Genomic DNA, 22,104 nt, shown 5'->3' with positions numbered 1-22,104 from the left:
CTTCAGTGCTTTGGGCTGTTGTCATGTTGGAAGTTTTAGCTTCTTAACAGATGGTATGATGATTCAAGAATCTCCTGACATGTCTCAGAATTCATAGTTCCTTTAATGATGAATCCTGGTCCAGAGGTGGAAAAGCAGCCCTAAATCTTGACATTCCCACCACCATGTTTGACATGTTTGATATTGTTCTTTTTGTGGTAGGCACCATGATTTTGATTATGACCAAAAAGTTCAATTTTGGACTTGTCTGTCCAGAAGATGCCTTTCTAGAAACGATCAGGTTTGTCCAGGTGTTCACTGGCAGAATTAATTCGTTTTTTGACAGCAGAGGCTTCTTCCTGGCAATCTTCCTACAAATGCCATTTCAATTCAGTTTTCTTCTAATCGTTGAAGCATGCACAGATACAGCAAGGAAGGTCTGCAAATCTCTAGTTGTTGTGTGGGTTGGCTTTTACCTGATTTATTATTTTTCTTGTAGCCCTTGGGGATATTTTGGAAAGGCTCCCACTTCTAGGCCAGGTTGCTATAATATTTATTGCTCTCCATTTGCGAATTATTTGCCTCACCGTGGAGCTCAAACCTTTCTGAGATGGTTTTATAGCCTTTCCAGACTTATGTGCTTTCTCCGCTCTCTTCCTGATATCCTGTGAGATGACCAGGATGTCCTTTCGTGACCAGATTTCTTATCTCTGTTTGTCAGAGTCCTGCCCAAACTCTTTCCTATGATCGCTCCTTTGACTGGTCAATTAGGTTCCCAGTTACTTATTCACCCCAATCTACTTACCCACTTGATTTAACCAGTGCACCTTGGGGATAACATATTTTTGTAACAAGCACTAAATCATTTTTTGCTTTGTTTTTCTAATATACGAATGATTTCCTTTAAACCAACATATGGATTAAATACGGATTAAATATGGTAAATACAAACCTATTACATCAAATAAAAAGACTGGTTCTTTGAAATTAAGATTTCATAGTAAAACAAAAAAAAATCTTAATAATTGCACAATGGTTTCACAGACTTTCAAGCAGCACTGTATATATTAAGTTTATCATACATAAGTAGAGATACTATGTTCTCTTTTGTACTTGTTAACAAAACTGCACCTCCTCATCTTACTCAGACATATTGTTTGAGAACTGGGTTACCTCCTCTCTCCAGTGTTTTGCCTTTTATTCAAAGCCACAAAGAAAGACAAGAATGATACATTTCTATACCCATTTCTATACCCCTGAGTCTAAAATGTCATTTCAGTGGCCTGCTTGTTGTATTCTTTCCATTTAGTACAGGAAAACATGGGAAAATGTTTTATCAGTGACCTCTTGGCGAATGTCTTTATGTAGAGGTATTTTTTAATAATCTGTGTGACGCCATGTAGGAAGTGTTAGTTTCAGTGATCATTATCTCTTTCTCTTTCAGTTTGTAACAAAGCTGTATCAGGTGTTCTTGATTTCTGTAAACTGTTTTTTCCAGCTGGTTTCCTTTAGAAGTACACTTTTTTTTATTATAACACACATACATGAAACATGTATGAAATATTACTGGAGACAAATGTGGTACTTGAACTTTTGGAACTTGATTCCAAAAGTTTCATTTGAAGTAAACCATAAGTTCCATGTCTTCACTGTAACACTAATGTGCTGTTTTACCTTTCATTTTTAACAGTAGACAACTTACACAACACTTATACAGTAATTGCCAGTATTACCAGATACAAGAATAAACCAGTATCTGTTATGAATGTACACAAAAAGTGCAACATTCAGAAATACAAGATATCATTCAATGACCCCTGTGGGAAAGGAAACCAACATTGTGAAACTAAACGCGTGATTAGCCTACCTGTCCTGGCATAGACTGGGCATGAGGGCTGGCTACGGCCACCACTGTTCCTTGACATGACACTAAGTGTATAATTGGTGTAGGCCCTCAGGTTGAGTATGGTACCTGGCGAGCTATACACCACACTCTCTGAAAAGAATCCGTCATTGTTCTCTGCCCGCAGGATGTATGCCGTGGCACCTGACACCTCGCGAAATTCCACTGTGATGCTGTCGCTGTGTTTGGAGTAGGCCTGCACAATGGAAGGAACCTCGGGTGCTGACAGAATTCAAAGATACAAAGACACATCAGTGACATTTGTGAAAAGATTAAGTAATGGGCACCTCTGCGCTACCATGAAGCAAGGATAAACAACTTAGCTCTAAAACCAAATGTAGACATCAAGCCCAAGAAGACATGGTAACTAAAATTGTCCTGGAAAATGAAATCTGTACGTGAAAACTGTAATGCAAATTTATTTCGTGGAAAAAAGTAAATCAGTCATTTGGACCCAAACAGTACGTTAAGTTTAAAAGTGCATTTGAAGTCACCCGTTGTCTCCTCGGTCTCGGCGCTGCTGAGTACGTTCACGGAGCTGTTCATAGACTCCACACGCATCGTGTACACCGTGTTCGGGGAGAGTGAGTTCACGGAGCCCATTACCGTGCTGCTGCTGAACTGCGTGAACACGGGCTGCTCACGCGAGTTTTTCGGTGTGGCGGTCACATTGAAGGAGCTCGCGTCAGACTGTCCGCTCCAGAGAACCGTCATACTTTTAGACGTGACGGTGAAAACGGACACAGTTATGTCTGAGGAAAAAGAAAACAGGTCAAGCGTGCTTTATAGACAAATACTATTTAAAAATAGTAAAAGAAGAGAAGAGATCAGGGGCAGAATGTTTAATGTGCGTCTAATGTAAAACGCAGCATCCATAACATTTACTTACCGTTTTGCCCCGCACACATCTGAAAAGCACAAGAAATCACAACAATGAAAAATCTGTATCACGAAATAAGGTTAATAACACAAAGAAACAAAATAGGGGAGAGTGGGGTAAGTTGTCACACTGTTCATACCTCCAGCACCAGAGGCACTAACTCAAAAATTGACTACCCAGTAAGCACACTATGGCTGGAAGACGTCTCGAAATTTACCTCAGATTGAGTGTCAACACTCAACAATGCCAGCGGTGAGTTAATGTTTAATGTGACTACAGTTTTATGTTTGGTGTCTTGAATCCATTTTATGTTAGATTTTACCTTTTAATGCTTATATTTTATCAGTTACACATAGCTTTCTAAGTAAATATTAACAATCTTAACAAGCTCAGCCCAGTAATGTTCACGCTGCTAACCCATGACTGCACTTGTAGATCCAGTTCAAACCGCATCATCAGATAGTTGAAGACACCACAGGAGTCAGCCTCATCAGTGATGGTGACGAGACATCTTACAGAGAGGAGGTGGAAAGGCTCACAGGCTGGTGCAAGAACAACAATCATCACTGAATGTTGACAAAAAAAGAGATGATTGTTGACCTCAGGAAGTCCTGGAGTGATCTGTCCCCTCTGTGCATAAACGGCTCCACAGTGGAGAGAGTGATGAGCACCAAGTTCCTTGGCATTCACATCACAGAAGACTGGCCAAGAAAGCCCAGCAGCATCTGCACTTCCTCTGGCTCCTGAAGAAGGTGAACATCCCTCCATCCACACCACAATCTACAGCGGAATCATAGAGAGTGTCCTGACCAGCTGCATCACTGTTTGGTTTGGGAATTGCAACATCTCCTAGAGAGACCCTACAGAGGATAGTGCAGACAGCTGAACGCATCATCGGCATGCCTCTACCCACTGTTCAGGACATTTTCCACTCATGCAGCATCCACAAGGCCTCCACCATTGTGGAATATCCCTCCCACCTCTCCCACAATCTATTTGCCCCTCTGGCAATGGTAACATTGTCTGCCCCCAGACTGTCAGACTCCTGAACACTGTGCTGCCCCTATCTATCCACATTACCCTTGGATCCAAGTTCACCCTACTGCACAGACACTTTAATTCAGTAATGATTTACATGTCACTTATTTCATTTACTGCACTAATGTACTGTTTACAGCACACATACACTTTGATTGTACTGACCCATTACAGTACTGTACTGTCACTTTAAATGTCTTTTATCTCAGGTTTTTTTTTTTTTTTTTTACAAGCATTACTGCATTGACACTTTTTTCCTAAATTCATTCTAGTTGCAGATTTGGACCCTGTGTTTACTGTAATGTCTTATTGTCATGTTAAATGTTCTGGTGCTCAGAAAACAGCTGAACTCACTGATCAGACTAAGCTGAGAACTATCAGAATATGGCCTAATATTTTAATGAGCACACTTGATGGGCAACTCTCTGCACAAGACCTCCAGCCTGCTAAACCAATAAATATAAGGAATCTAAATATGGCATTAGCTGCTGTTACTAGCTACTGAGATACTTAAACTCCCTGTGACATTATTCACCTCCAGTGGAGATGTGGGTCTAACCTACAAAAAATTTCTCTAACTTGCTTACTACACACACACACACACACACAAATGTACAATAACACGTACTACTGTATGGTTAATATTGTGTAAAAACAGGTTTGTGTGAAATTAATTAAATTAACAACTGCATTAATTAAAAGGTCGGCACAGTGGTGCAGTGGGTAGCATTGTGGCCTCACAATTCCAGTGTCTCTGGTTTAAGCCTGAGATGTGCAGAGTTTCACTCCATGTGGGTTTCCTCTCATGTGTCCATGTGGGTTTCCTCTCACCTCCCAAAATGTCAGTAAGTGGATTGTCTACACATAAAATGCCCTAGGGGTGTGTGTGTGTGTGTGTGTATGCTGCCCCGTGATAGACTATATTCCCTTCACATGCCCTGTGTTCCCAGGATAGGCTGCGGGTATACTGCAACCCTGACCAGGATGAATTGGTTACTGCTCATTAGTTTAGTTTTGCTCAACTTATACCTGCCTTCTTTACATAGGGAAAATAGGACAGTTGGAAATGAACACTTGATGAATACTTAAACACCCTGACCCTGACCCCTCCAAGCCCTTCATAGTGGAAGTGGATACCTCTGAAACAGGGGTGGAGGCTGCCCTATCACAGAGATGTGGAGAGAATCCCAAACTCCACCCCATCACCTTCTTTTCAAAGAAGCTTTCCCAGCTGAAAGCAACTATGACTTTGGCACCAGAGAACACCTGGCAGTGAAACTAACCCTGAAGGAATAGCACCACTGGCTTGACTGGGCCCCCATCTTCTCAAAATTTTCATCATCTCCTACAGACTGGCTCCAAGAACACAAAGGCTGTTTCTCTCTCCCGTCTCTATACAGCCCCTCCCAGAGGCATCACCACTAATGCTGCATTTTTGTCAGTAAGTGGGTTTTAGGCACTTTATGCTAAATGCTTGACAGAGCTGTGTAAATAAAGGCCAGGTTTAGAGAAACCAATGTGCAGCTTGTACACTTACAAGTCTTAAAAACCCTTGGATTCCTGAGAAACAGTTACTTTCAAATTGACAAGTCGGTACATCAGATTTCCTTACATGGTGAGTGAACAGCAACAGCCCAACATCACAGCACAATTTGCAACAATGTCCAGTTTCCCAGATGTAATCAGAGCAAATGACTGCACTCATGTTGCTTTAAGGGCATCTAGTCAGAATGAATGTGCTGTCATAGTCAAAAACAAATCCAAAACAAATGTCTTTGAGTGCGCATAGAAAGATAGCTAAACACGTTTTAGTTCAAGTTTTACGCATTTAGTTTCAAGAGGCTTGATTGATCACTCAGGCAAAGAAGTAAAGACATCTTTTACTAGAGTTTATTGAGTGCAATCATGTAATTTCTCTTAATCTCCACACACACACACACACACACACACATATATATATATATATATATATATGTGTGTGTGTGTGTGTGTGTGTGTGTGTGTGAAACTGAAAAGAAAGTAAAATATGCTTACTTGATATACAGTAGCCAATGAATCCAACTTAAAATCTTCCAGTTATAACAAAATTATTACAGAAGACACAACTGATCTCTTACATATGCACTGAGCACATGGAGCTGCTCAAGAAACTTCAAAAAAAGCAAAATTAAAGTAATAAAATTAAATATAAAATAAATAAAAAAAACTAAATACACTCAAAATGAATGGTACATGACCCTAATAGACCAACAAATAAAGTTTTTCCTTGAAAATTGAATAATCATACCAGAACCAAAGAGAGCCACCTAGTGACAAAAAAGGAGAACATTAAACATAACATGACAATTTTCATTCCCTAACCCACATAGCGCAAAGGAATGATGCTGCAATGATGCACACTCTCTAACATTTGTCTGCTTAAAGGGTGATGGCATTGTCTGGATGCAACATGTGGGAGACTGCTATACCAACCAGAAAAAAGTCTGACGGATGTGTTGTGCTGCACAACATGGCTCCCCCCTCCACATCTGCCCTAACCAACAACACAATTAACTTAATCACATCTCTACAAACTAGACAAGTATAATCCTAACGCTGTGAGACTCTAGAAGGATGTCATGCATCGATTGTGAATAGCTAAGACCTGTGGAAAGGTATAATTTAACAAGCTCTTATAATGTCATTGGTATTTTGGACATAATACCTTTAATTTCTTTTAGTTAATTTGTCAGGTTTTCAGTAGCACTAATTGTGTTAATTTATCTTGCTCTCTGACACAACTTCCACTTTGCAATTCCCCAGATTCCTCTTTTTCGCTTTTCTTTCCACCGTTGTCGCTGTTATATTACTCCACAATGAATAGGACATCCCATATTTAAATATGTATAAGGTAATTTGCATTGGCCATTTATAGATATTTCTGGGCGATAACTGGGCTGAAGAAGAGGCTCATTCAACTGTGCACATTTTCAAAACGATTTATGTGAAATGGCATGCAGGTGTGCATATGCAAGGTTTTTTTTTTATAAATCTGAATATTTTTGTGAGCACTCCATTTCCTTGTTTTTGTGTGTGTGTGTGTGTGTGTGTGCATACACACTTTCACTCTGGAATCCACGCAAAGTTTTATAAATGAGGCTCCTGATCTGGCCCCGCTGGTTATTTGATTTTAAAATATATAAATATTTACAATGATACGCACTCTTATGTGTTGACAAATACAGTGTGAAAACTTTAGACAGATGGGGCAAATTGTCACAAGTGCACACCCTCTACTCAACTGTCTTTAACTCCGTACTGAAATACAATATAATATATAACAATATATAATAATTATAAAAGACACGATATGGCCAAAGGTTTGTGGACACCTCATCATCACACCCATATGTGGGCCTTCCTCAAACTTTGGCCATATAGTGTATGTGCATGAGACTTTAATTTGGTATGGCATGTATTTCTATTGCAGTGTATCATGCCCAGTAATACGGTGAAAAGTGTGACATGCCGTGCTCTCCCCTACAAATAACACAACAAAATACTAACTTTTTGATAAATCTACACTAGGTGCTAATGTAAGACTCAAACTCTTTTTAGCTGGACTAAGTGAGGGGTGATTGATTGATTGATTGATTGATTTCGCTTGTTTTATTTATTTATTTATTTATTTTCATATGGTAAAGTGTTAACGCTGTACATGTTATTGTGAAGTTAATAGCTATTATGACATAGTATTAGGCACACAGTTACTCTTTCACATGGTAGGGTATTATGCACCATCAATTGCTAAGCAATTTTGAGCATCAAAGCGCAGGTGCGTTCCAGCGCAGAACCTACAACCGGAATGGGTTAATGCACAATGACAGCACGCCGCAAAAGAATGCGTCTCGATTTTGTTTATGAACATCTATTACAAAATCAACACATCGCCTTTAATATTACCGCGTTGATACCTAAATGCGCATTTTCTGGTAAATTATATGAAGTGCTCTCTTACCTTCGATGTGCACATGATCATTAAGATTATTGTTAATAAACGCAAATCTTCCGATCCCATATCTTCGATTCTAAGCAATCTGCTCGCTGTCTTGGGGCACGTTGACGCTTACTGGTGTTTGTCCTACTAGTTGTGAGGGTACACACTATAATGTCTTTAGCTCCTCCTTACTGTGCAGGTTCTATCGACATTGTGTCCTGCTTCCCTCTGACACTCGGGGAAATGTACACTGAGCTCAATTCATACAGCCTACGCACAGGTGGAGGTGCATGGGGCATACGTTCCAAGTCGCATTAAATACTAGTACACTAGACATTATGTAAAACAGGTGTAAATCACCTTTCTACATGTTGTTTTAGTATAGTAACTTCTTGACTAGCCAAGGTTCAGTCCAGGAGGCAGATGGTTTAAAATGAAAATCTACTGGCTTGCTGAGACGCTGCATATGTTCCCACAAACAGCGATTCACTAAATGACCATTTACAGTCCCCTCTGAAAGTATTGGAAAGGCAAGGCGAATTTTTTTGTGATTTTGTGATACCTTTGTTGGCGATGTCAATGACTGCTGTTTTTGGGTATTTCTCACAATGCTTCTGTCATCAACTGCTGTTGTTTTCCATGACCAGCCTGTTCGATGTCTGGTTGTTTCTAGTGGTTTCTTTGCTTTTCTCTTTTTCAAGTAGAACAGTATGTTGGCTTTGTCAAGGCAATATAATAATAATAATAATAATAATAATAATAATAATAATAATAATAATAATATTAAAGTATGTGAGATAACAATAGTGACATTTTCAGCAGAACAGTACGTTGGCTTTGTCAAGTCAACATATTAATGATTAGTGAGCCCATTCGAGACACTCTTGTTTTTCATGACCAACTTGTTCGATGTCTGGGTGTTTTTACTGGTTTCTTTTCTTTTCTCTTTTTCAAGATATTCCAAATTGTTGTGTTGGCTACGCCCAATGCTTATGCAATGGCTCTGATCGATTTTCCCTCTTTTCTCAGCTTCAAAATGGCTGGAGCAGTGAATGAGAATGATTCATTGAGATGTTACAGAATGCCACAGGCTTTGTTTTCTCTTGGTTAAATATAGGCACCCTTTTGTAAAATGAACAATGATATAAAAAGAATAACATGCAATGAGTAGTATTTTGAGCGGGGGTGCAGTAAAGTTTTTTTTTTTTTTTTAAAAAAAACACTGTTTTTTTCCACAAACAGTGTAAGTGCCTTTTTAGTCTAATTTGTCAGATTGTGCTAAAACTGTTGTATTTTCAAGAATTGCAAGAAATACTTTACTCAATAAAATATTAATGCTGCTATTAAAAAGTAGCGATAATAGCTCAATGATTAATGTTACTAGTACTAGTGATTAGAAGGTCTGCCAGACAGACACTGTTCAATAGCAGTCACTGCCTTAATCCCTGTTAACTGCTCAGATAAATCTTTGTTTTTTAACTTTGCCTTACTTGAGTGCCTGGCAAATCAATTAATAATTTGCATGAATAATAATCAAGTAATACAAATGAAAGAAACCTCATTAGCATAAAATGTGCAAAAGTATATGCACCCTAATAATATTATCCATTATCAGAAATAATTGCATTTTTGTCACTCTCACTAGTCATTTGAACACCACCACTTAACTCTGACTTTTATTAAAAAATGGGCCACAGAAGTCTTAGTGTATAAGGCAAAGAGATGTGAAAAAAACAATATTTAGATCTGGATAAATAATTTAACAATCCATTTAATATTTATAGATTTCACATAAAAATCTACTTTCTACATATAACCACATCACAAATGAGAGTTTTCATGGACCTCTATGTAAAAGAGTGGCTTGGAATGAGTGTGACGAGACCAATTGTTAAGCCGTTTCCCGTTCACTGTGATGTAATTTCCTGTAGAGCTGAGCCTTGGCCAGATCTGACGAGAGAGTTTTAGCCATGTGGTCAGTAATCTGCTTCATCAGCAAAGCTGCATCCAGAGCTTTATCGATAGTCCAGGTTAAAGCCTCCTCCTTAACATTAGTAAGAAACCAAAATCAAACAAATAATGAATATCATAGATTCAGCCGCAGGTTTTACATGCAGTATAATTCCTTAAATATGTCTGTACTGAAACTTAGATATGAAAATAGAAAATAAACATATATACTGAAAAGTCTTTGTGTAGCTGTGATACACATAATTTACACTGGAGTAAGGAAGTTGTGCAGTACAGGGGCAGTGTTTTAACACCTGGATACCTTCTTGTCTTCTCTTCAAAGTCACATGGTGACCCTTTTTGGAATATCCTGGTGCTATAACAGCTTCTGACTACAGTCAGAGCTACAGGTAACCTGTCCTCCAAAGCTGGTGATAGAGTCCTATCAAGTTATGAACTGTTGTGTGACTTTTGTGTCTCTCCCCTCTCAGTCCCTGTCCCAGGGCTTCAGCTCAGTTCCGCTGCCCTGTGCATAATCTTCTTCTTCTTCTTTGGTTAATGTGGTTGGTAAACAACAGATGGTGCCAACAGACAACAGATTACCACCCCCTGCTTGTATCAAATGTGGTCCAGGATGTTTTTTTTATACATTATTTATATATTGAGTCATTCTACTCTTTCAGCGATTCATTCAGTTTTTCCATATCTCTCACTGCCCTAGTCTAGCCTAGTAGGCCTGTGACTTAATTGTGTTAGGCTGCTTACTAGCTGTTAGGCTGCTCATAGCTACTTCATTATCCAGACTACTGATCCACACCCGATCTCTGTGCAGTATGCCTTAGCTAACAAGATGGACTGCAACCAGGTTGGCCTGGACCGTATACATGCATTTGACACTTACAGCACATCATTGGTGGCTTCACCAGACAAAGTGCTATGTTCAGAAGTATGACGCCTAAGAACTGAATGCAGGTGCACTGATGATATTCAGGTGAGGTCTTGCCTTGCACATTGCACATACAGGAGCCTAGCTATGAGTGTGCATTGGAGCAATCACTCCAATCTGCAGCTATCAACCCCTCTGTGATAAAGCTGATTGAAAACCTCACTCTTGGTGGTGGCACAGTTAGGCCAGGACACAGAATTTGGTTTATGGATGCCAGCAGGTGTGATTAACACAATCCGCACTGCCAGACATATGCAACCAACGCAGTGAATCCTATTCTACATATCAGGTTTTCTCTTTAGGTCTCTAGCCAAAGAAGCCCTGGAGAGAAGAGCACAGGTTTCAGAAACAACAACAACTGATTGGATTGGACATGTGGCACCAGTAAATTGCCACAACACAGGGAAGTTTGTTATCTTTTCTGAGATGCTTTTATGCTCATCACAGTGGTAAAGAGTGGTTATTTGAGTTACTATAGCCATCCAGGCAACCAGTCCATTATCCTCTGATTTTTGATTTTCCAACCATTCTCTGTATAGTCTATAAACTGTTGTGCATGAAAATCCAAGCAGATCAGCATTATGAAATAGAATCTGAATAACTCTTCTCTTATTTTTATCAGTTCTTACAATATTTCCACTGTAATAGAAAAAAAACAGTCTCCACAGAAATTTGTGATATTGTAGCAATTTCTTGCATATAGCTATATCGCAAACACACTAACATTTGACTGTATGGTTTTTTTTTTATTATTGTTTTAATGTTTTTTGTTTGTTGGTGAAATTTGCCTGCCGGTTGCCAATTTTTGAGCTCCAGACACAAGTTTGAGCTGCAGATTTTGCTTGCCGTTGATTTTCTTTGTGCAATGCATGTTCACTTACATGGATTGACTGCAGTGCCTGATACCTTTTAGTGTGTCTGTTGCTTTTATCTATTTTGCTCTGCTTCATTAGCACTGTTTGTTGCCATCATTCTGATCATGGTCAGGGCTGTCCTCTGTACCGCGCAGATGCGCCTGTGCTTGTTTTATATGGTGTTTACGGTTGGTGGAATGGTGCATGGTGGCACTGTGTGGGATGTGCCAGAGTCAGCCATCAGCTATGCCATCACAAATTTGATCACAGCAACAGCCTTAAAGGACTCTAACCAGTCTGTTTGTTTTATTACTATTTTGTGTCTTTGTGACCGATCTTTGATATGAGAAAGGTCCTATATAAATTAAATGATAATGACAATTATTATTATTATTATTATCCCACTGCGCCTATTTACACACCTCCCTGTCCCTGATTCCCACTTGTAACCCTGGCAAGGACAAGCAGATGAGGGAGTGTTAAAACAGAATTTGGAATTCGGAATAAAGAAGTGGTGTTTATTGTGACTCTACCTTGACTCTATGCACCCCATCTCCTGTCCTGTGAGGACAGGTGGGCAGTGTTGAGGCCTTGTAGAAGTAAATGTTACTTGGCAGAAGTGCTGAGTGTGACTGGATAGAGCATCTCATGCTGGTCACACCTGGTTCTGACTGCTGATCGTGCACCTTGAAACTATCAAAAGTACAGAGAAAGTCTTGTTTCAGTATAGGATTTGTATGGTAAAAGTCTGGATGGATTGATCAATTCATTGATTACCCAGAAGGCAGACTGTAGGAGGGTTTCACACATCCAGTGTTTCTGTTTTTTCTGCTATGACTGGGTAGTCCAAATCTAGCATTATTGCCAAGAGTATTTGATCCAGTAATGGTTGTTGCAACACTTGCTCTCAGATAATTGTTGCCTTGTCTGGAGTGATATGTATCCAGAGACACATTTTCTAATGAGACTGTCAAGGAAAAGAGTGTGTTTTACTTGAACATACAGAATATATTGCATAGAAATCTTTTATTTTCAGGAATCCTGTATCTTGAGCCATTTACACCTCAATGCCTTGCTTAGTTGTGGCTTGAATACAAGCATTTAAACTTAGAGCCACCTGGGATTAATTAAGGAATCATGCTCAGGTCCCTACGTTGGAATCAAACCAGGAGCCCATACACTACTGAACTACTGTCACTCTGAGAAATGCACTTGCCAAGTTAAATGATGACAGGGAGTAATAATGTAATCAACTTGGGTGTATCATATGACACTGCAGGACAGGACAAGACACACCTGGGAAAAAGTAGTTTAAGTCATTTGACATTCTGTTGGTGGGACTTTTGGAGTGAGCATGTCTGCTTCTGCGAGTGAGAATAAAGACATCTGGCACTTCATTGTCATCAGATGTACCACAGTCTGTACCTGAACAAAAAAAGGAAAAAAAGTCACTTAAAAGAAAAATCTACCCTGAATGATTTTCATATTCAACTTTTTAATTAACATGCGATTATCCAACAGCATTCAACATTTATTTTGTAATGAAATTCTGAGTTGATTTATTAGTTTGGTCTATTTTTCCTGTGGTTAACCGTTCCCCACATTATCCACATTGACGTTTGAATACCTGCTGTTGGTGATACCAGTGGGATTCGGCCCTTGCTTGATCTCTTCTGCCATCAATGCTATTGTGCTTGTCTTGTAGATTCAGCCAAGCTTCTGAGCTGGATTTCCCATTAATATGACATCGAACAATGCTGGACAATGGTGAGTGAGAAAACAACCTCTTCCTCTTTTGTTTATAGAAGCTAACAGCAAAAACCGTTATCACTTGTTTGAGGTTGTTGAAATTTTTTTACTCCTATGAAACTCCATTGTAACTGAGTTAGCTATGTCCCCCCTGTGATGTAAGAACGGCCAAAAAAACCTAACTACTCATAGTAATAACAAAAATAAATCTCCATCCAATAAATTAGTAACACAATCACTAAACACAGCACAAATATTTAATATAAATATATGCAATATGTAGATTTTTCCTTTAAGAATGTGTGAAGTGACTGTTGATGCGTTATAGCACTTTTTCACTGGACATTGTACGGTAACAAATCCATGGTCCCATATTTTGTTGTAATTTCTACTGCCAAATAACTCATAACTTAAATTAGTACTCCTGTTGTTTTTGATTAGCTTTCTTGAGAGGGTAGAAAGAGTACTGAACAGAGAAAAACACATAGGTGGAGATGAATAGTGCAGTCCATTAGTGCAGATCATTAATTGATCAAATACAAACATCACAGAATGATTAAAGTAAAACTGGAATTGCTTCTCTACCAAAACAAAAAACCTTTAGTATAGTACCTGTTAATGTTTCTCACTCTTTTCAAAAGTCCTTTGTCTAGTACTTTTAAGAGGCCAATGGTTTAAACTGTTTTAAACAGCAATTTAATGCTTCAGATTCGATTTAATTTATTTATACACAGTAATGATTCCTTACTGCTATTGAGCTTGGTCTTATATTTCTTCCTTGTGTTTCAAGTAAAATCCACCATCTTCTACTTACGGTTTCTTCACTTTGGTTGTGATGGTCATCTCTGGGATGTAAATAATTATGGATCTAATTCTAAATCTACATCCAGATTTTTGATAAACCTGTTTTATGACAAAGTATACTGTTAAAACCACTATATAAATAAAACTGAATTGAATAAAATAAATTACTCCTCTGTATTTTCACTAAAGACTAAAATATTGTCAAAATTAGATATGTTCGGTTGTGTGGGCAGCCATAAAAATGAAAGTTGAAGTGAATGATTCCTCTTTATTTCTACTAAACAAACTACTCACTCTGTTTAGGTGCATGTGTTCCCATTAACATAATGCTGTCTTGTTCTTAGTTCACTCTGCAAGAGGGAAATGCACCATTTTTGCATCAAATAACATGCCTGGTTTTGTTTCAAATTTGTTTCTTTAATTTTTAATTTATTTTACTAGTCGAAGTCGTCATGGCAACACCCACTAACCTCCAGAGAAATCCCTTCTACTTTTACAGGTAGAGTTATGTGAAGTGACACACACCCTCAACCAGGATACGAATGGGATCTCATTTGTTGCCAAACCGTGGTGATCCATGATGTTCAGTGAAAAACTGCTAAAAGCTGTGGATTTCAGGTAAGCAATTGTGATGTGCTGTAGGGCTGGGAGATATGACGATGTCGATATTGTGATAAATTATGTCATTATATACACTTTTCTGAGATATTACTGCACTGTCCAGTGGAAAAGCACTTTCAGACATGCATACGTAAGCTTTACCTTTTCTCTTACTGTGCTCAGTATCAGAGGAGACCCAGTCTTCTGTTGTATAACATTCTGTATCAAGGCATCTGCTGTGTAAATACAGGCACATGAGCAAGTCCACTGGCAAAAAAGAATAAGTAAAACCCTCCAGTGTTTCCCAGACATAGGCGATATTTGGGCTGGGCACCAGGTATACTTACAACTGCACAAGAATATTTTGTGCTATTAAAAATTATTAATTACTCCGTTCTAAGAAAACACTGTGCCTTATTTCTAATTTGGTGGTGACATGAATGTAACACATGTTCAAGGGGAGGGTGAGGCTGAAAGAAACTAACTAAGCAGACATATTTTCATAGTTACATACAGTTAGGTCTGGAAGTATTTGAACAATGACAGAGTTTTTGTGATTTTGCCTTTATACACCACCACAATGGATTTGAAATAAAACAATCAAGATGTAATCGACGTGTAGACTTTCAGCTTTATTTTAAGAGGTTCCACAAAAATATGGCATTTACCATTTAGGAATTACAGCCATTTTGAGCAAAGTACTTCCATTTTCAGGAGCTCAAAGGTATTTGGACAACTGACTGACAAGAAGTTAATTGACCACGTGCGGTCCATTCCCTTGTTACTTCAAGACAAATGAAGCAGATAAAAGGTCTGAAGTTGATATCGGGTATTGAGTTGGCATTTGGCAGCTGTTCGACTGGAGCTACCAATATGAATCTCTTGCACCTTCAATGCAAGTGAAGGAGGCCATCATTAGGATGAAAAAACAAAAGAGACCTATCAGAGAGATAGAAAAACCCCTTCACAACATCAACAGAAGTCAAGAATACTCTGGAGAAGGTAGGCGTATCATTGTCAAAATCTATAATCAAGAGACGCCTTCATGAATGTAAATACAGAGGGTTTACAACAAGGTGCAAACCACTGGTAACATTCAAGAACAGGAAAGCCAGATTAGACTTTGCCAGAAAACATCTAAAAAAGCCTCCCATGTTCTGGAATAAGATTCTTTGGACTGATGAAACCAGGATTAACTTGTACCAGAATGATGGGAAGAGAAAAGTATGGCAAAAGAAAGGAACAGCTCATGATCCAAAGTATACCACATCATGTGTCAAACATGGTGGAGGCAGTGTTATGGCATGTATATAGGGCTATACTCTCTGCTCACATTCAGCCAAATGCTACAAAACTGATAGGACGCCGCTTCACAGTGCAGGTGGATAATGACCCTAAACATACTGCGAAAGCAAAGACTTTTTGAAGGCAGAAACACCCGCATACAAGCAGCAACTGAAGGTGGCTGCAGCGAAGGTCTGGCAAAGCATCTCCAGGGAGGAAACTCAGTGGAAACTTGGTGGTGTCCATGGGCTCCAGACTTCAGGCAGTCATTGACTGCAAAGGATTTTCATCCAAGTATTAAAATTATAGTTATATTTACAATTATGTCACTTTGTCCAAATACCTTTGAGATCCTGAAAATGGAGGTACTTTGCTTAAAATGGCTTTAATTCCTAAATGGTAAATGCCATATTTTTGTGGAACCTCTTAAAATAAAGCTGAAAGCCTACACTTCGATTACATCTTGATTGTTTTATTTCAAATCCATTGTGGTGGTGTATAAAGGCAAAATCACAAAAACTCCGTCATTGTCCAACTACTTCCGGACCTTACTGCATGTAACTCTGGTTCTGTGAACACTGGATAACCACCAGGGTTGGTCAAAATTAACTGGATATTTTCTTAACAAAGTCTTGCCTGTAGGCTAAGGTGATGTACACTCTGTCTTTCCCTGTGACAGAGGAACAGTTGATCTGATTATTGTTTTGCTGTTGCCTGGGGGGTGGGGGTGGGGGGTAGAACCTAAAAGGACTCCAGTACTCCAGTCTCTTGTTCCCAATTTGGATAAACATCACCTAATCTTTGGAGGAGATTTAAACTGTGTAATTAACCTACCACGGGACCAGTATAAGTTTCAGCCACACCTTCTAAAATGGCTAATGTGCTCAAATTATATATGAGTGAAAGTGGCTGTGTTGACACATAGAGGTTCTTCAGTACAAGTGCTAAAGCCTATTCTTATTTTACTCGTGTGCATCAGGTTTTTTTCAAGATTTGATTACTTTTTCTTTGATAAAGTTTTGATACCCAAAGCTTCAGAATATTCAGTTATACTCATTTCGGATCACACCTTTGTCTCTTGATCTTTCTTTTTAATCTAGGGAGATAAGTGATTTTTCTTGGAAATTTAATACACTCTTGATTTCAGGTAGAGAATTTTGTGATAATACAATGAGATCCATTGAGGACTTCTTGCAAACAAACAGATCTAACTTCATCACCCCCTGTTTCCTCTGGGAAACTCTCAAGGTGGTACTTAGAGGACAGATTATTTTTTATAGAGCCTTCCATAATAAGCAGCGCAAAAATCTACAACAAGAATTAATAAATAAAATTCTGGACACTGATCAGAAATATGCTACACAACGTACCCCAGAACTCTGCAAAAAAAAGGATTCGATATCAATCCCAGTTCAACCTACTTACTTGTAATAAAGCTGAATATAGTCATATTATGTCAAAAATGTATAAAAGGAATTTTATTTTAAAAATTGTAAAGCAACTAGACTCTCTACTTCTTGAAATGTTTCATGTTTTTTTTTTTTTGTGGAAACACAAGATTCCCTTAAATTAAAAAAAGACGAAGACCCTACAGACCCTATTTCTCTCCTGAATGTTGACATTAAAATTTTAGCCAAAATACTTGTCAAACCTTTTTTTTTGCAGATTTCTGGGGTATGTTGTGTAGCAAATTTGGTTTTGGTAGCAAGTGAAAGTATTCAACATGGAGCATTGCTCTTTTGTTTGTCATCTAAAAGCTTTCAGTATTTGGGGATAAATATTACACAATCGCTTTCAGCTCTCCATAAAAATAATTTGGATAAATTAATTTATCTGATTAAATCTGCCTCTTTCATTAGCAGGCAGGGTCAGGTCTGTCAAAAATGAATATATTGCCTAGATTTCTTTTTTCCTTCCAGTGCCTTCCTAATATTTTTTCACAAAACCTTTTTTTTTCACTATGTTGGATAAGATTATATTATCCCCTTTATTTGGTTGGGAAAAATCCCTAGGGTTAAGACAAGTGCTCTTCAGGCATCTTAGGTAAATGGTGGATTGGGGCTTCCTAATTTAAGACATTACTACTGGGCTGCAAAATGAATCCAGTTTTTTCCTGGATTTATCACCCTGAACTAAACTGGGACAGATTGGAAGCAAATTCCTGTCAGGCTTCATCCCTTCTGGCGCTGATGTGCTCACATCTACCCATATCTGCCAGGCAGTATACTTCATACCCAGTGGTCTTATCCATATTAAAAATTTGGATGCAGGTCTGCCAACATTTAAAACTTCATACAGTCAGGTCCATAAGTATTTGGACAGTGAAACAATTTTTTACATTTTGCCTCTGTACACTACCACAATGGATTTGAAATGAATCAATCAAGATGTGATTGAAGTGTAGACTTTCAGCATTAATTCAAGGGGTGTAACAAAAATATTGCATTAACCCTTTAGGAATGACAGCCATTTTTTACAGACTCCCTCCATTTCCATAGGCTCAAAAGTCATTGGACAAACTAATGTAATCATAAATATTAGGATTATTTTTAATACTTGGACACAAATCATTTGCAGTCAATGAGTTCCTGAAGTCTGGAACCCATGGACATCACCAAATGCTGAGTTTCCTCACTTAAGATGCTTTGCCAGGCATTTACTGCAGCCGCCTTCAGTTGCTGCATTTTTATTTTATTTTTATTTTATTCATTTGCATTTCTGCCTTCAGTTTTGTCTTCAGTGAGTGAAAAGCATGCTCAATTGGGTTGAGGTCAGGTGACTGGTGACAGGTGACCACCATTTAAGAATATTCCATTTCTTTGCCTTAAGAACCTCTTGGGATGCTTTCACAGTACTTTTAGGTCATTATCCATCTGTACTGTGAAGTGCTGTCCTATCAGCTTTGCAGAATTTGACTGAATTTGAGCAGAAAGTATAGCTCTATACACTTCAGATTTCGTCCTGTTACTTCTATCAGCAGTCACATCATCAGTAAACACCAGGGACCTAGTTCCATTAGCAGCCATACATGACCATGCCATAACACTTCCACCACCATGTTTGAAAGATGATGTGGTATACTTTGGAACACAAGCCTTTTCCTTCCTTCTCCATACTCTTCTTTACCCATCATTCTGGTACAAGTTAATCTTGTATCAGAACTGGGCAGGTATTTTATAGGGGTTTCTAGCAAAGTCTAATCTAGCCTTTCTTTTCTTGAGTGTTACCAGTGGTTTGCATCTTGAGGTAAACCATCTGCATTTACATTCATGAAGGCGTCTCTTGATTGTAGACTTTGACAATGATACGCCTATCTCTTCCAGAGTCTTTTTGACTTGGCTAGATGTTGTGAAGGGGTTTTTCTTCAACAAGGAAAGAATTCTGTGATCATCTCTTTAGTTGTATTCCGTAGTCTTCCATGCCTTTTGGTCTTGCTCAGCTCGCCAGTGCATTCCTTAGTTTAAAGAATGTACCTATTTGTTGATTTGGCCACTCCTGAAGTTTCTGCTTTCTCTCAGTTTTGTTTTTTCAACCTAATGATGGCCTCCTTCTCTTGCATCAACACTTCTTTGGACTGTATATTGAGAGGTCCCATGAACAGCTACCAAATGCAAATCCAACGCTTGGAATCAACTCCAGACCTTTTATCTCTTTAATTTTTCATGAAATAGGGAGGAAACAGGCCACACCTGGCCATGAAACTGCTTATCAGTCTACACTTCACTCACATCTTGATTGCTTCATTTCAAATCCATTGTGGTGGTGTACAGAGGCAAAATCACATAAATTGTGTCACTGTCCAAATACTTATGGACCTGACTGTATGTCATTACATTTGCTCAGTAACCACCTGTTTACTCCAATCAAAACGGACTTTTGGCTCAACTACAGACACAGAAACTACAGATACAGAAAATACAGATACTATTGGGAGCTTTGATCAGTTTGTCACTGTTCAACATTTCCACATTTACCCTCCCAGGACTTATTTGACAATATTTTTGAAACACCACAGTTTTATAGGACTTATTTTTACAGGACTTACAATTTAAAGTTCTACATAGAATGCATTTGAGTAAAGCAAGTCTGGCCAAATACACCCCCAAATACACCTTGATATGATCACATTGTTGTATAATGCATTTATTTACATTAAACTACAATTATGATATTGTGGCATATGCAACACTTCAAAGTGTATAGTAATAATTTAAATGGACAAATTAATCTGCCTGTGGGCATGTCGTTTAGTGTTCTTTGTTTTGATTTTCTCATGTGACCTCCTGCTGCAACACAATGTAGGTGATGTAAACCATAACAACTGCATTTTCACAGCCATCCAAATCATCCATCATCCCAAAAGGTTTTTTGTGTTGATCCATAATTTGTGTCCCCACAACTTTTTCAAAATAAAGTTACACCCATATGTAGAGAATCTAATAAACTACACTACATTAGCAGCTTGCTCATTCACATTCACTACAGTATACAGGTCCAACACTTCTTAGCACATGACCAACAGAGTATAGTTTGCTGGAATACAGTTGTGCTGCAAATGCAGTCGGTGTGCTAGATTAACCTTACTAAATATAGTCAGAGAGATGCCTATTTTACATGTCCAGGAATTGTAGGAAACACCCCATGGTACTCCCTGGCCACCACCCAAGTATTTCAAATCTGTGCAACACACTGTACTCCATCCACCCCAATCAACCCCATCTATCCCATGAGTCGTTACCTTCTGGAAAATTGTTGGTACTTATGTTGGTGATGAGGCTGGGCTCTGAGTCTTTTTTCACGTGTGCTCATATTCCTCAGAGGTGCCATTTTTGTGCAGCAGTAAGGCAGGGGACCCAGACTCTCTTCTAGCACCGTCCTCAGGCAGGATACCTCGTACTGCATTGCATGAATAGCATCACTGCTGAAAAGAGTGACAGCAATTTAACATGAATTTTAACTTGACATGATGGTTTTGAGTGTAATGAACTATTAATTGGAATTATGTTTTCATCAGTATCAGTGTTTGATACTTGATAAGTAATCACTGAAACTGTGCTCGGCCTACTTTGAATTCTGTTTAATAGGATTACACTCAATTTACACTACATATCTTGTATCAATCAACTTCTAGACGCAATACAATCCTATTCTGTGATAGTTACTACAATGAATGCTAAGCCAGTCACCTAACCTGAAGCCCACCAGGCATGCATAATGGCATGCTTAATTGCAAGCATGGCAGGTAATGTATGTATATTGCTCATAGATGTCTGGCAGTAAAGGACTGCAAATTATTTACAGATAGATATTTAACATGCCTAATATTATACTGTAAATCTAAAATGGACTGAGGCATGGTGGAGTATTTGCTTTTTTCTTGCTAATAGGTAAGACATTTATTTGATGATTTATTTTCATGGTGGAATTTATGTGTCCTTTGGGCATTCTCGATGCTCAAAGACCATGATGCTCATACTGACGATCCTTTCAACACACTTAGTACTGTTTGGTTTTATAGTATACAATTCTGAAAAAGCAACAAATTACAATTCCACTATCCTGTATCTATATAGGTACTATATAAATAAAATTTAATTGAATTAAATTTAATTAATACTGCTTCTGATTAAGTATGAAAATCACCCAGAGTATTAATACTGCTTCGTATTGAGGAAGAGAATCTTCTTTAGGCTCATGAGGACAGGAATCAGGCAACAGTCTGATAAATGAAAATGAAATGAAAGCCTTTATTGTCATTGTATATCTCTATATACAACGAAATTAGGAGCACTGCTTCTGACTGGTGTTATAAAAAAACAAATAACATCAGACAATAAATAGACTATAAAGTGAGTATACCATATAGTATGAAAGTATGTATGTATGTATGTACAGCAAGTATACAGTATAAAGTATATACAGCAGGTGACTAAGTCATAATATTCTACACATGATATAAACAGCAAGTGTAGACAAAAAGTAGAGATTGGTGAAATAAGTCACTGTAGTTGGACACAGTGATCAGAGGTAGTATTGTACATTGACAATTTACGTTTAGTGCATTTGTGAGTTTATACTCCTGATAGCATTAGGGAAAAAACTGTCCTGAAAGCGAGTGGTCCTTGTTCTTAAGGATTTGTA

General features: G+C 38.3%; 2 protein-coding genes across 7 annotated transcripts in view; both read right to left on the bottom strand.

Moving 5' to 3' along the window:
• fndc7a (fibronectin type III domain containing 7a) overlaps positions 1-8,781 on the bottom strand; it is a 32,505-nt gene extending 23,724 nt beyond the window's left edge. The window contains exons 1-4 of one of the 2 annotated variants that reach the window (XM_034297745.2): positions 7,798-8,781; positions 2,772-2,790; positions 2,377-2,634; positions 1,952-2,104 (exon numbers count right to left, since the gene is read on the bottom strand). In XM_034297745.2, the coding sequence (XP_034153636.1) occupies positions 1,952-2,104; positions 2,377-2,634; positions 2,772-2,790; positions 7,798-7,857 (490 nt within the window). In that variant the 5' untranslated portion in view covers positions 7,858-8,781. Of the gene's footprint in view, positions 1-1,846; positions 2,105-2,376; positions 2,635-2,771; positions 2,791-7,797 lie in introns of both variants that reach the window. The other variant, XM_034297744.2, reaches the window with a different exon arrangement.
• A 708-nt stretch (positions 8,782-9,489) lies between these two features.
• The window catches only part of LOC113533145 (protein AKNAD1), a 39,465-nt gene continuing 26,850 nt past the window's right edge, over positions 9,490-22,104 (bottom strand). For 3 of the 5 annotated variants that reach the window (XM_053227430.1, XM_053227429.1, XM_034314567.2), the window contains 6 exons: positions 20,702-20,884; positions 14,842-14,915; positions 12,823-12,951; positions 12,304-12,493; positions 12,060-12,219; positions 9,490-9,820 (listed from right to left, as the gene is read on the bottom strand). In XM_053227430.1, the coding sequence (XP_053083405.1) occupies positions 9,668-9,820; positions 12,060-12,219; positions 12,304-12,493; positions 12,823-12,951; positions 14,842-14,915; positions 20,702-20,884 (889 nt within the window). In that variant the 3' untranslated portion in view covers positions 9,490-9,667. The remainder of the gene's footprint in view (positions 9,821-12,059; positions 12,220-12,303; positions 12,494-12,822; positions 12,952-14,841; positions 14,916-20,701; positions 20,885-22,104) is intronic. The other 2 variants (XM_053227427.1, XM_053227428.1) reach the window with 2 other exon arrangements.

Source organism: Pangasianodon hypophthalmus, chromosome 21 (genome assembly GCF_027358585.1).
Source record: "Pangasianodon hypophthalmus isolate fPanHyp1 chromosome 21, fPanHyp1.pri, whole genome shotgun sequence".
Taxonomy (NCBI): Eukaryota; Metazoa; Chordata; class Actinopteri; order Siluriformes; family Pangasiidae; genus Pangasianodon; species Pangasianodon hypophthalmus.
This window is presented reverse-complemented; position numbering and strand designations above follow the sequence as displayed.